The sequence below is a fragment of the Gambusia affinis genome, linkage group LG03 (genome assembly GCF_019740435.1).
Source record: "Gambusia affinis linkage group LG03, SWU_Gaff_1.0, whole genome shotgun sequence".
Classification (NCBI taxonomy): Eukaryota; Metazoa; Chordata; class Actinopteri; order Cyprinodontiformes; family Poeciliidae; genus Gambusia; species Gambusia affinis.
In genome coordinates, this window is record NC_057870.1 from 5442784 (window position 1) to 5458162 (window position 15379).

At 38.6% G+C, this 15379-nt stretch overlaps 1 protein-coding gene across 3 annotated transcripts in view; it reads right to left on the reverse strand.

Moving 5' to 3' along the window:
- The window catches only part of sema4c (sema domain, immunoglobulin domain (Ig), transmembrane domain (TM) and short cytoplasmic domain, (semaphorin) 4C), a 129305-nt gene that overhangs the window by 25243 nt on the left and 88683 nt on the right, over window positions 1-15379 (reverse strand). For all 3 annotated transcript variants that reach the window (XM_044110763.1, XM_044110762.1, XM_044110764.1), the window contains 4 exons: window positions 6477-6539; window positions 3476-3574; window positions 3003-3099; window positions 748-867 (listed from right to left, as the gene is read on the reverse strand). In XM_044110763.1, coding sequence (XP_043966698.1) covers window positions 748-867; window positions 3003-3099; window positions 3476-3574; window positions 6477-6539 — 379 coding nt within the window. The remainder of the gene's footprint in view (window positions 1-747; window positions 868-3002; window positions 3100-3475; window positions 3575-6476; window positions 6540-15379) is intronic.

Genomic DNA, 15379 nt, shown 5'->3' on the forward strand with positions numbered 1-15379 from the left:
TCACCAGTTTTTTTGTCACTGGCTCACTTCCATTCCCAACCCATACGTTGTTATGCACTCTGTGCAAAAAAAAGAAAACAATAAAAAAAACTTTTGACACTAATGCAATGTAAAATATTCAGCTTTCTTTTGTACCTTTCAGTTGTGATGAAGCAGGTCCTAATTTTCTTAAAACGCTGATTGGTACAAGAGTTCGTTGCTATGGGGATTAAACTCAAACTAGAGGACAAACGTCACTGCGAACCAAGGAGTTATTCCGACTTCTTAAAATTGACCTTCATTCAACAACTAATGGCAGAAGAACATTCTGGAGGAAGTACATTTATTGTATAAAACCCAGTTTTCTTTAATTCCTCTTATAATTTGTTACTTCTAGCTCATCTAGTTTGCCTCCAGTTCACCTAACAGCGTTAATGTTGATCCACTCAGAGGTTTAGTGGACAATGGGAAGTTGCCCTGGGTCAATGACTTTTTTTCTGATGCGGTAATGCAGATGAGCACTAAGCCATTAGATAATACCAGTGCTGGTTAACCTTTAATGTAAGGGTAAAAATCTACTTGGAAACTGTACATTATCGATAGAGTTCTGCTTTAACTCTCCCACATTGAGGGGAAAGTGTTATGAGTGCAACAACAGCAGGACAGTGTGTTTTATTTCATCTCTACATAATTTTATTTTCTCAGGAGTGACCACTTCATTCTACTCCACATTTTCGCACATTATTTCTTTTTCCTGTTCGGACTCACCGTTAAGCCAGGCAGGCAAGTATTCACTCTTCATGCTGTAATGCTGCTGGCCCAGGTTCCTCAGGATGACCGGTTCCGTACCCAGGAAGTTGTTGAGCGTCGCCGAGTACAGCTCCTTATCTGTAAAGAAAAAAAAAAAAGGTGCAAGCTTTACATTAATTCAGTTTGTTTGTTTTTTTCCAACAGACAATATTGGCGCACATTGAAAAAGGCTCTGTGTATCAGCTGGGAGGCACAAAAAGGCTGCAAGAATGGCCGTCTGTAGGGTCACTAAAGCTGCCCACAATCAAGTGAATGCAGCATAAAAAGCTAAATTGCACCTCTGGACTCTCAGCTCAATTCGCTGCAGAAGCAATGAGAATTTCTGCCGGAGCATTTTGTACGGATTTAATGCTTCTTTTAATTTGTTCAGGTTCCACAATTGGAACAACAACAGCTGGCGGTGAGCGTCTTCTTGACAGGGTCAGAGAAAAATATGTGTTTTCTAAGGATAAAATATTGGTCAAACAGATAATCTGTATGCATACAATATTGTGAACAAGCCATTTCATTTTTTGGTATTATTACTATTATTCTCTGCAGACTGTTTTTGTAGGAGGTTTGGAAACGTTCGTGAGAAAACTGCATGGACTTTTTCAAGGTCTCTCGACATTTTACTTTGGATTCTTGTACGTTGTGTTATATGGCGATAACAATAGGAACAAATTGTGTTTTTGACAGAAAGTACACTTCAAAATAGTTTGTTCTCCCTCACGCCACCATGCAAAAAGCGTCAATGCAACTCGCCAGAGCATAATTGTGAAGTGCAAAGAAAAGCATAAATGTGTTTTTCTTTACAAATTAAACGAAGCAATTATAATTACTTCTGTTAATATTTAATAACCTGAACCTACATTGTGTGTAATTTAGGTTCAGGAAAACACAGAGAACATTAGCGAATAAACAGCCTCAGGAAGACCAACGAAAATAGCAGACAGGTCGGGGATAAAGTACAGAGTTTAAAGCACGGTCGGGTTAGAAATCAATATGCTGAGCCTTAGATACCACATGGAGTTCAATCCATCATCATCACCATCATCATCATTGTCATCATCATCATCATCATCGTCAGAGAGCATGGCACAGTTGCAAAGCTACCAACTCACGCTGGACAAGGACAGAACTAAAAAAAGAAGCAGCCAAAGCGGCCTGCAGTCACTCCTGAGGATTTGGAGGGAGAATCTGTTGACATGACAGCTGATATTTGTTGACTCCACAAAGCTAGAATAGATTGACTGATTTCATTTAAACGAGACGGTGCGTGCTAATAGTGAACGTACAGTGTTGTCGTGAATTTATCAGATTTAGTCAAATGCTCGTTTCCAATCAAGTCGCATTTAACAAACGACACAAGATACAAATCTTCATACAGTTTCGTACACAGAAGCAAAAAGTACAGTAAAAACAAGCGAGAACTATAACTGGTCGGGAAAACCTATTTTCAGAAACTTGAAAGAAAGTTTATATATATATATATATATATATATATATAAACAGGACTGTCACAAAATAATAATTAAAACACAACATTTCTCAAAGGTACCTAAAGGTTCAATTACCATATTGAATTAGAGCTAATGACGCTAATTACAGAAAACTTGAGAAGAGGATGGAGGTTCATTATCCAGCCGGACAGCGACCCTGAACATACAGCCTTGATGGAAGGCTTTTTTTTTATTACATCATGTCCATTTCTTTGAATGGCCTAAGACCTAAATCTAATTAAGAATCTGTAGCAAGATTCGAAAATTGATATCCACAGACAATCTCCTGACTGCCTGAGCAGGAGAGTGTCTGTGCTATTTTGTGCCAAAAATGTGAGGGGAAAAAAAAAAGACTTGCAGCTGTACTTGATGTGAAAAGTGGAGGGCTGAATACAAATGCATGCTGAAGTTTTCAGACTTTTATTTATAAAAGAAATGTTGAAAACAGTTCTGTAGCGTTAGAAAATGTAAACAAGTTAAAGGGGTACAAACATTTGTGATTCATTCTCTAAGGCAACTTGCTATGCCTTAATGACTCAAATGAAACTTCCAAACTGAATTACAAAATAAAAGAAAAATAAAGCGATGACTCGAGATGCCTTGGAAGACTGTCAGTAGTTTTTCAAATTTTCCTGACTGAGAAAAAGTACCAAGAAGCTTTGTTCCTTACAAGTGAATAATGACAACTGGGAGGCGTGCAGTACATCACAGTGTATAATTATGCCAACTTACCCACAATGAGGCCAGTGTGGCCTTTGGCAGGGTCATATGGACATTTGCCCTTCCCATCCTCCAGAGCTGCCGGGTTGAGGGTAAAATCGTCTGCTTTCTGCAAGCAAACACAAATTCACACACACACACAAAAAACTATGAGGGGAGCACAGGTGGCTCATGGTCAGTTTGAATTATGACCCACATGACAGAGCTGCAAGCCTCGTCCATCCGGTGCACTAACCCCCTTGCCATGTTGTCCTGTCGCATCAGTGTCACATGCACGCGCGCACTTACAAACCCACACGGCAGCACTCACATTATTCAGCCAAACCCTGTGTGCTACGCTTCTCTTCTGTTGCATTTACTTTTGTTTTGTCACCAGGCGGCATGGGCCCTCCCTCCCGCCCCCGGGGTCAGACGTGTCAGGTTGACACCTGTCAGCCACTGCTTGCCATGACTCCATCCAGAAAAACACACACACAAATACTTACGATGTAATTGCATTTGGGCTGGAAGGCGTAGGTGCCGCAGGTGTAGAGGTGCGTGTGGTTGTAGCTCTGCAGGAAGCGAATGTAGTTGAAGCACTCAGTCTGCGAAGGGAAGAGCGGGAGAAGGGAATAATTGGAGTGGGGTTTTCCTTCCAAAAGTAAAGCTGCAATAGGAGTAACTTTGTCGTTTGTTAAAGCAAAGATGGTTTCGCCACCGGTTCCACCAACTCAATTTAAAACTTTTAAGATGTTTTGAAGACTATTATGAATAAACTGTAAGACCTTTGTCACAACAGAGATGTACAAATGAAATACAGGGAACCAAAACCGTGCAATTTCTGGGTCTCTTGGCTGCAGTTTTGTGCTTCTCACATAATGAAAATGGCAATAGATAGCTAGCAACTTAGCTAGCTATATGCTAGCAGCTAAAGAGCCATAAGTGAGCTGCTAAAGGCTTGTTTGTTTGCTTACTAGCTAGCTAGTTTGCTTAGTAGCTAACTATCTAGCAAGTTAGCCAGTTAGTTAGTTGGCAACAAGCTGGTAATACTTGCTTGTGAGCTAGCAAAAATAATCAGCCTTCTAGTTCACTAGGTAGAAGATTAGCTAACCTTCTAACTAAATGAAGGAGCTGAGATGGTTTCCTACTAGATTTAAGATTCAAAATGCTTTAAAAATACATTTTCAGAACTAATTCTTTATTTAACTATATAAAGTCTAGTTCCAAGTCTTCTTAGGACATATACCTTTCTAAATCCTTTCTCTTGGATTCAGATTCTCATCATCAGCTGAACACATTAGCAGACAGACAGTGAGTTTTCCAAGGTCTGCACTTAAGCCTCACCGGGAGCCTCCATTTACTGAGGCTGCATGCTGTCCATGAGCAAAACATCCTTCCTTAATATTTTATAGTAAGTCATTTGCTGGATGCACAACAGCAACTTTTGATGTAGCTTTCCGTTGAAAGGGGAAGCAGCAGTGCTTTGAAAGTGGCTCCAAGTAGAGTTAAAAAGTCCATGTTGAATAAAATTAGGTGGAACTTAAAAGTATTCACACCCTTCGAGCTTTTCCACATTTTGTCTCGTTCCAGTGTAGATCAGCACAATTCAGCCTACTCTTGTGAAGTAGAGGGAAAATGATACAAGATTTCACATTTGAAAAATGTACTCTATTGTTCCAAAATGAAATTGAAGTAACATGAATAAATCTGCAAGGAAAATGTACACTTTGTTTAAAATGAAGAAGAAAAAAACAACAATCTGGCTGTTATTCCAATTATTGTTTTGGCTTACAGATTTGCTAGGTTGATCTGTATCAAGCTGGATTGTCTGGCCTGCTGTTGCAGAGACAATATCAACAAGATGCAGTGAATTATTCATTCCGCTGGTATGCATCGTTTCTGAGCATCTGTTTTTCTTTTCCATCCAAAGAGCTTCATTCTTCATTCCTCGCCATGCAGACATTAAAGGGCAATCCCCATAAAGCGCTGCATAAATTACTCTGTTAATTATTCCCTGGAACTGTCTGTGACTTTTTTTTCATCATTTTAGATTATTCAGATAATTTGTCACAGCATTGTACGTTAAGTGATGCAGTCAAAGGGATGCTGAACTCTCGTACTGCTTCCTTCTTTTATTTTTAGCAGAAGAATGAAAGGGGGCTTGTTTGTACATGTATCTCTAGTGACTGTAGAGCTCTCATTGCAGACTTTCCTTAAAGACTTTTCTCAGCTGCACCATGGTGGCGGGTTGTCTGTCCATCTTTAAAAAGTCTTAATATTCCTTAAATTCATTAAAGAAAATGTAAGTTGTGCTTAAAGATGTTAGTAACAGTCTTGTCATGGCGAGACTTTACTTTATAAAGGTGGCTAAATGTACTGGTAACAAACTGGTAATGCTTGCTAGCTAGCAAGCTATTTAGCTTGTAAGCAAGCTGGTTAACTAGAAGGCTGACTTGTTTGCTTGCAAGATAACTAGCAAGCTAACTAAAATTCTAATTAGGTAGCTAGCCTATAAGGCTAGTTAGATCTGGAGTCTGATGCTAATGGCTAGTCTGCACCAAAATAGACTAAACAACCTCATCTTCAATCAACAACAATGTCAAAAATGTTACAGTGTTTTATTGAAACGCTGTTTCATGAACCTTAAAGCCGTTGCATGGAGCGGCTATTTACACAGATATTTTACACAGGAAGATGGTGCGACCCCAATGATCTTCCTGCGTTAAACACGCACTGAGGAGGGAAAATGCAAACCATTTCTATTTGAGATTACTATTGAAATGAACAGTAGGGTAGAGTAGAAAATAAAATGAAAACCACATATTTTCTACTACTTTTTGAACTGCTTCACCTTTTTTCACCTGTTAGCAATGAACTGTCTTACAACTCAATTTCCTGTGCAAATACTTAGCAGCTTCTAAGCAAATGACCACCCAACGTAAACATACCAACAGGGCTATGGGTTCATTAAACAGACATGAATCACTATGGCAGTTTTGAGAATAAACGAGAGCTATGCTAACCTTTTATAACCTCTGAACAAGCCCTCAATTAAAAAATTGTAAACTATTCCTTTAACTTACCCAAATTTAATTCAGTGGTAGTTGTGCAGACTGTACCCGACCAATCAGTTTGCGTGTTCTGACTGCAGTATTACAAACCCCATCCTCAATCGCTTTCTATCCTTTCTGTGAGCAGAACTGCAATCTGCATTTTATTTTTTTTTTTTTTTTTTGCACCTGCAGACAAAAGACACGCTGAATCCCAGCGCTTTAAAAAGTTGCTGAGCCTGACCCTGTCCGAATGATAGACTTCTCTGTGGGCTAATGGAATGACTGGAAAGTTTCCAATTTGGAGACTCCTCGCAGTCTTAACAAAATGTAATTAAGTGAACTGAGAAATGTTGCACTTACAGTATAAGCTATTATTTTTCAAAACAAGTGCCGCGCTGTCGGATGACGCCGTCTGAGGGGTTAGTGGGGCAGCGTGAGTTAGCATCCACTTTACCTGGTTGTTCTTCCCCTTGGAGACGCATTCCTTCTTCTTATCCAGCGGAGCCGGCCAGTCGATCTGGGGCGGCGGGGGAGAAGACAGAGACAAATGTGACCAGCCATTAGCAGCAGTTGTCAACCTTCCACCTGCAGGTGGGACATCTGTATGCGAGGTTGTGTAGCAATATACAATGCCGGAAAAATAAAACCCTTCCCTAGTCTCTTATGAGATGCACTTTGAAACTCGTTACAGTAAAAAGAGACATCTTATCGCTCTGCCAATTCTCCACACGATTGCCCACCAGTTGCAGTAACTATAGCAACTGACCCGGACTCGTGTTAAGACTGTACTCCGACAAATATGCTTCAGATATATTTCACTTGGTGAAACATTTTAAGTGTTTGACACATTTTTTTGATGAAATAACTATATTCATAGACAGTCGGGAAAATAAAAAGAAGAGAAAATAGCAACCGGCAAAATATTGAGTTCCTTACAAAAAAATGTTCACACATTTATGTCCGATCTTATTTTTATTTATCTCTGGAAAAGAAAGTGAGTTAATTGCAAACAAAAAGAGGGATGTTTTACTTGTCAAAAAAACATTTAAAAAAGATGTTTTCTAAGAAAACAGTTGGGAAACCATACACTATTAATGCTAATACAGTTTTGCAGTTTTTATTTCGGGATGCAGTTGCCACTAAATGCATCTTGTACTATTAAGTAAAATGCATTTTACAGTGGTTTTGTAGTTTTCTTTCTCTCTTTCTGCAGGTGTAGCAGCAGACTTCTTTCTTCATGTTCTCTTCATCCTTTTCTCTCCTCTCTTTTCTCGTCCACTTGAGGAAGTAAATCTGTTGGGCTTCTCCTTCCCACAAATAAATAATCAAATAAATCACGACTTGCTTCTTGCAGCCATCTACTGTTTTCTGTCACTTCTCATTTTTAGCTATTTGAATGTTTAAAGGTTGTTTTTTTCCCTCCATGAATTGATTGTTTCAGGTCCCTCCACAGCATGTTAATCAGATCAAGACTGAGTTGAGTTGACTCAACTACGGAAACACAGTTGATTTCATGAATCCATGATGGTGAGCTGGTCAGGTCCAGCTGATTCAAAGCATCCCCAAACCCTGAGACTTCCAGAAGCTGGTCAAACTGGTCTTTTTCTATGTTTCTATGTTTCTAACCTGGTGTTTGACCTTTGATTTTTGGAGACTCCTCTCAACATCTTGCGCTCTCCGCTTGGTCCACCAGACCAGATGTCCTCCAGTTATGGGGTACTTTCTGTACTGGAAAGTCTTTCGAGTCCTCTTGAATCCCTCCAACATATTTCTGAACAGCTCAGACACTTCCTTGGACACTCACCGGTGTGTTCGCGTCCACTTCGACACTCACGACCTCACCAGACTAAATGTTGGGGGTTCAAACAGCGAGAATCTCCTTGGATATGTTGAGTAGCCACATTGTTTGTAAGTTTTACTGATTTGGTGTGATTGTGTGTTAAATTCCACCAGAAAACGTTTGATTTCTCTAATATTACTTTAACAGTGCTTAAAAGTTATGTTGCCTTTAGGTACTTCTAAAAGTAACATTAAAAGTCGTATTCCAGATTTATCTTATCGTTTTTTCTTTATTTTTTTTTACATGGCCGTATTTGCAGTTAGCCTCGCCTTGCTAATCCACAATGCACTGAGGTCAGTTAAAACAATCCACAGACTGAGCTGTAGGTGATGGAGGGTTGAAATACAGAGAAATGTCACTGAAGCAACTCAGACTCATTCCATGCTTGTGTTGTTTCTGTCTCTGGCTCCATTAAACCCACTGCCGGGAGTGAGTTGGACCCCGCGAGAGCTTTACTGGAGGGATACATCTGATGATTAAACACCACAGCTCCCAGAAAGGATCAAAGACACAGTGTGGAGAGAATATTGCGGCGCAAAGTGCCACCGGAACATGTGGAGAGCTTAAAAACGCTTTCTCCTCAACAACACCTGGCTGAACTCTGCTCCGTGGACAAAAGGTCAGAGGAATCCACTGTGTTTCCTTAGACGTTTCACACACCATTAGTTCTAATTACAATGGCTATTAAAGCGAGAGAGCGAAAGCCTCCACTGGACGCCAACCAGCTCCAATCAAACGGTGGACTTTTTACAAAAAGCAAATGTGATGGTAGATAAACCGCGCCTTAATATGTACAGGATGGTCATTACGTGCTACGGCAACTGTGGCTCATAGTGGTGTCGAAGTAAAAATAAAACATAAAGCGGGTTGTTTGGCATAATGACTGGTGGTGTAATCCACAATGTAAATTCTCGTTTTTATTACTCCATTTTAAATACGTGTAGGTAAGGCGAGGCCTTGCCAACGAATCCATGCCCATTAAATGTTTCACGTTTTGTTATGTTACGCTGCAAAGCCCCAGCAGGGCTTATTGAGATTTTATGCGATGGTCTTTTTGAGCTTTTAGACGTACACATTCAGCTCAGCAGATTTTCACTTGGATTTAGGTTTGAACTTTGACTGCCATGCAGTAAAATATGAAATTTCATTGTAGCCCAGGCTGTTCGTATAGAGATGTTCTGCTAGAAGTCGAACTTTGACCCCACGCATTTCCCAGCCTTTAACTCTTATTGTTCCTGACCTGTCCTGCATGTGTAATCCTCCTTTTAACTCCGCCCAGCTTTTACTCCATGATGCTGCCACCACCATGTGGATCTTCTTGTGTGTCCCCTAAACGGCTTGTAGCTAAACAAGGGAGTTCTTATCACCAACCTTTAATACAAGCCGATGGAGTGGACAAATAATAGTTGTCCTGACAACAGATTCTTTCACCAGAAAGCGAACAGTACTACCTGAAAATGTAATAAATGTTGCAGTTTTGGTCCCCAATCGAACGAAGTCTACCGGACTGCCAGGTGTGTAAACAGCACACAGGGGAGGAATCTATTGTCTCATTCAGACAAACCAATAGTCTGAATGTTGCGTCATCTGAGTAAATTAAGTGGACAAAAACTTTTTAAAAATGTGTCAGACGGACTTCCGGTGACGCCATGAAAGGAGAAGCAGCCTGATTACCTTACTCCGAGGAAAATCTCCTAAAAACTAGCCTATTTGACGATACAACATAAAATTTATAACAACTCGACGAATTACAAGAATGTCTACTCTCAGGAAAGAAGTGGATAAGAAAAATAAAACGACTGCGCGAAAAGAAACCTGCCAACTTCCAGAAACTACGATGGCCGTAAGTGAACAGAAAGACAACATGGAGACTGTGCTTGCAGAGCTAATACAACTGAGGAAGGAACACACGGATGCTTCGCACGATACTAAAGTCACTTTATCAAGGGTTGAAGCATCACTGAAAGACGTGCTTGAGCGAACGACAAAACTGGAGCAGCAAATTACAGACACCAACCAAAGAATGAGCGACGCTGAGGACCAGCTGCTCCGCCATGACCGCGTGCTACGCTACATGCTACAAAGAGAAGCTAATCTCTCAGCTAAGTGTGAAGACCTCGAGTCAAGAGAGAGACGCAATAATCTACGCATCTATGGGATACCTGAAGGAGAAGAAAAGAACGACATGATCTCCTTCGTGACTGATTTGATGCACACTTCACTCAAATTACCACAAGATATGAATCTTAATATAGAGAGGGCCCACCGGTCGCGCCAGTACGAAACCTATGGGCTCCGCTCCTCCACGATCAATCATCGTCAGGTTTTCTAACTACAGAGTGAAAGAAAAAGTAATACAGACGGCATGGAGTAGACGTGATGTCACCCACCATGGCAAAAAGATATACTTCGACCAAGATTACACCGCAAACATACAGAAAAAGCGCAAACAGGTCCGAGAAGTTATCAAGCAACTTAAAAATAAAAACGTGAGAGCGGTGTCACCTTTTCCTGCTCAGCTGAAAATACACTTGGATTCCGGTGTGAAGACCTTCGCTACACTTGCAAGAGCAGCCTCAACACTGGAGAAGATGGGAATTCATGTCAAGATAGATGAGCGTGAGAGATACCGAGAGGAACTGCTGGGTGGATCCTGGACCACAGTGCCCGGAAAAGCAGGAGAGGAGATGCTGAGGGTTGCGGACATGCGGGCGCTTTTACAAGGTGATAATTAAATCAAGGATTTGAGAGTGATATATGGACGATTAAATTTGATCTCAAAATTTCATATTTGAGATAAAATGACTTGAAAGAAGGCTAGTTTAGTGAAATATGATACTGTTCTGAATACCAGGGATTTTCCTCACCACGGAACGGTAGGATGATTTATTTGTTTTATTTTATTTTATGCACACTTGTTTTTGGAAAGGCAAGCCCGGGATCAGACTTTTGTTGTCGGACTGCTATAACACGGAGTGTCCAGACGAAGGGACGCTGTCACATTCCCTTCGTTGCCATGGAGACCGGTTTTAAGGTCGTATCGATATTTAGTTCAACGTTTGGAAGTCTGTTCACTATAAAGTTCGATTTTGTTCTAATGTTTGTAAACTTTATTTTGACAAATTTAACAAATGTGCAATCACATCGTATAAAATACATATTTCACAATAACATCGACACTTACAGGAATAGTAATATAAAAAAGATGCTCATAATTAAAAGGTACTTATGGAAAAATTAACAATCGTATCATATAATGTCCATGGCCTAAACCACCCAATAAAGAGGAAGAAAATTCTTAGTCAACTAAAAAAGATGCAATGTTCCATTGCCCTACTACAAGAAACCCATTTAAACGAGTTAGAACATAAAAAACTAAGACGGGACTGGGTAAATCAAACATATAGTGCGTCATATGGAAGCAGGAGAGGAGTCTCTATTTTATTTAACAGATCATTGGCCTTTTCCGCAGAAAAAGTCATTCAGGACAGGATGGGGAGATATGTCTTGGTGCGGGGTCAGATGTGGGAGGAGGAGATATCCGTTTTAAATCTTTATGCTCCTAATGAATGTGACGAATCCTTCTTTAAAGAAATTGCTAATATAATTGCAGAGAACGCTAAAGGTATAGTAATAGTTGGAGGAGACTTTAACGCAGTACAGGATGGCAAAATGGATAGGATACCAGCAGAAACGGGGGGACAAAGCAGGAAAACAAAAATACTCAAAAATATGATAACTGAACTGGGACTAGGGGATCCATGGAGATCTAAAAATCCAAGCAAAAAGGACTTTACTTTCTTCTCAAAAATTCATAATAGCTATTCAAGGATAGACTTCTTCTGCATACCTCAAAAATACTTTTATAAAGTAATTGACTGTAGTATTGAATCAATTACTCTGAGTGACCATGCTCCAGTTACCCTACAATTAAACTTAAGTAAAGATACCCCCTTTAGATACTGGAGACTAAATGTTTCATTGCTCACTAACACATCAGTGATTCAGGAACTGAAACAACATTTTATTGAATATTTAGAAATAAATGATAATGGATCAGTAACTCCACCTATGATGTGGAGTGGAGCTAAGGCAGTATTAAGAGGAAAAATGATACAGATATCTTCCAGACTTAAGAAACAACGCATGGAAGAGCAAACAAGACTTGAAAATAGAATAAAACAACTAGAAATTGAACATAAACATAAAGGAGGAGATGACATTCTAAAGGAACTAAAAGAGACTAGAAAAGAGCTTGATAAAATTCTTACATACAAAGCGGAGGGAGCATTGAGGTTCTCCAAACAAAAGTTCTATGAGATGGGAAATAGAGCCAGCAGATTGTTATCCTTCCAGCTTCAAAAAATACAATCAGACAGAACAATACACAAAATAATGGATCCCTTACTTAAAACAACCTTATCCCGCCCGATAGAAATTGCCAACGCCTTTGCATCCTTCTATAAAAACTTATACCAGGAACCAAACCAATTCAACAATGAAGTAGAACATCAAATTGTGATATATCTTACTAAGCTAACTCTTCCTGCTCTATCTGAAGAGGAAGCGGCTGATATGATTTCAGATATAAGAGAAACAGAAGTACAAGAAGCAATTAACAAATTGAAAAATAATAAATCTCCAGGGACGGATGGACTCCCGGGGGAATTCTATAAATGCTTCAAAAACATCCTATCACCAATATTAACAAAAATTTTTAACTATGCACTCAAAAAAGGTGAAATCCCAAATTCCTGGTCTGAGGCCATCATCTCAGTTATTCATAAGGAAGGGAAAGACGCAACAATTTGTGAGGGTTACAGACCAATTAGCCTGTTATGCACAGATCTAAAGCTACTAACTAGTATTCTAAGTAAAAGGATACAGAAATATATTAAAAAACTAATCCACCCAGATCAGACGGGTTTCATTCCAAACCGACATAATGTTAATAACATAAGAAGAACCCTGAATATTATAACACAAACCAAAGAAATCAACCAAGAAACCATGCTAATTAGCTTTGATGCACAAAAAGCATTTGATACAGTTAACTGGCAATTCCTATATAACACATTGTTAATTATGGGTTTTCACCCACAATTCGTGGACTGGATTAAAATACTTTATACAAATCCTAAATCACGTGTTAGAGTTAATGGATTTTGTTCTGATTTTTTTATGCTTGAAAGAGGAGTTCGTCAAGGAGATTGCCTTAGTCCCCTACTCTTTGCACTAAATATTGAACCCCTGGCGGCAGCGATTAGAAGGAACAAGCTTATTAAAGGCATTAGAGATAAAAATAATACAGAACACAAGATTTCACTTTTTGCAGATGATATTTTGACCTACATAAGCGATCCGGCGAACTCTATACCCCCACTCATGGAGGTCATAGAAGAATATGGTAAACTTTCGGGTTACCAAATCAATCAATCCAAATCTGAAGCGATGGTATTACACGGTCAACTACCCGCAAATTTAACTGATAGATTTAAACCTAAAATATCTAATCAGGGATTTAGATACTTAGGAATTTTCATAACTCCTCAAACTTCACAACTTTTTAAAACTAACTATGGAAAACTAATGGATGAGATCAAGACAGACCTTATGAGGTGGAACATTCTACCCCTTTCACTAGTAGGAAGGGTTGAAACCATTAGAATGAACATCCTCCCAAGACTCCTCTTCCTGTTTCAAACATTACCTATAAAAATACCCATGTCCATATTTAATACTCTGAATAAATGGCTCTCTAAATTTATCTGGCAAAACAAACGCCCCAGAATTAGATTGAAAACTCTTATGTGCTCTAAAGAACTCGGGGGACTAAACGTACCAAACCTTAAAAAATACTACTGGGCCGCACAAACTAGAGCAATAATAACCTGGATATGCCAAGATGAAGATTCAATTTGGTATAAGATGGAACAAGGTGACTCCCAGGACTTGCTTCTTGATACTGTTCCATTTGTTAATCAAAACACATGGTCAAAAAATAAAATTAATAACGAATGGGTTAAGTTTACTCTATTGACATGGGCAAAGATTAAAAAGATACTAAATCTACCCAATTCCTTGTGTAGACTTATAAGGCTCGACCATAATTCTGAATTTCTTCCTACATCTGGACTACAAAATTGGGTTGAAAAAGGATTGATTCTAATAAATCAAATGTTCGAAGGTGGAAGTCTATTGTCCTTTCAGCAACTTCAACAAAAATATGATCTTCCAACCCATGACTTGTATAAATATTTACAAATGAGACACTACTTGCAAAAACATAAGGAATGGGAAAACATACAAATGCCCCCTTCAAATATAGAAAGTTTCTTTCTTTCTGTAATAAAAGGAAATATAACCACCAAATTCATATCCTATATTTATAAAATATTGCAAGAGGAAGTAATAACAGATACAAAAGATATCAAAGGGAAATGGGAACTGGAAATGAATACCATAATTAATGATGAGGATTGGGAAAAAATGTTTAAGGAAGGTCATAGAATATCAAATAGTCCAATGTTAAGAGAATTTGAATGGAAAATCAAAATGAGATTTTTTAGGACTCCTCTTCTTATATCTAGATTTAACAACACCTCTGATAAATGTTGGAGAGGTTGTGGACTAGTTGGAGACTTCACTCATATATTTTGGGACTGTCCAAAATTATCAACATATTGGAAAGGAATACAAAAGGAAATTAACAACTGCCTGGGCATTACAATCCCCCTAGAACCATCCTTTATAATACTAGGTATTTTCCAGAATAAAATCCAAGATCACAGTAAGATTTACATTTTAAAGATCTTACTTGTCCTCGCAAAGAAGATGATTACGGTCTCATGGCTGAAGCCTCAACCCCCAACGATTTCCCAATGGAAGAATAGAGTGAGGGAGGTGTACCATATGGAACAAATTACGGCAAAACTTCAGATGAAAAGTGACATCTTTATAGAAAAATGGTCTTCAATTCAAGCATTCATTTCAAACCCAACTGATGGAAATTACGATTAATGAATGGGAGATTCCTCTGTATTTTCATTTTATTTATTTTTTTTTATTTACTTATTTTTTCTTTTCTCACTTATTTATTTATCTTTATTTATTTTTTTTTCTCTTGTTTTTTCTTTAAGACCCTGGACAAACAAAACCTTTTTTAAAAAAGATAACATGTATTTGTACATGTAACCTGTAAGACGTGTGAGATGTGACATGCACTGGAAAATCTGAATAAAAAAGTTCAAAAAAAAAAAAAACAAAAAAAAAAAAAAAAAAAAAAAAAAAAATGTGTCAGACTTCAAAGGACAATGTGCAATTTTTCTGCCTAATTCACAATTACGCATTCATTTGTTCAGATGAAAGTAAACACAAAAGAGAAAAGAAAAAAAAATGAGTGGGAGTAAACTTGAAAAATATGTGGTCAGAGTTTAAAGGCCAATTTTGCAAGAAACAGACTTTACCTCGTCCTCCCACGCTCCTTAAAGCTAATTTAATTTCCAGAGAATTTCTCT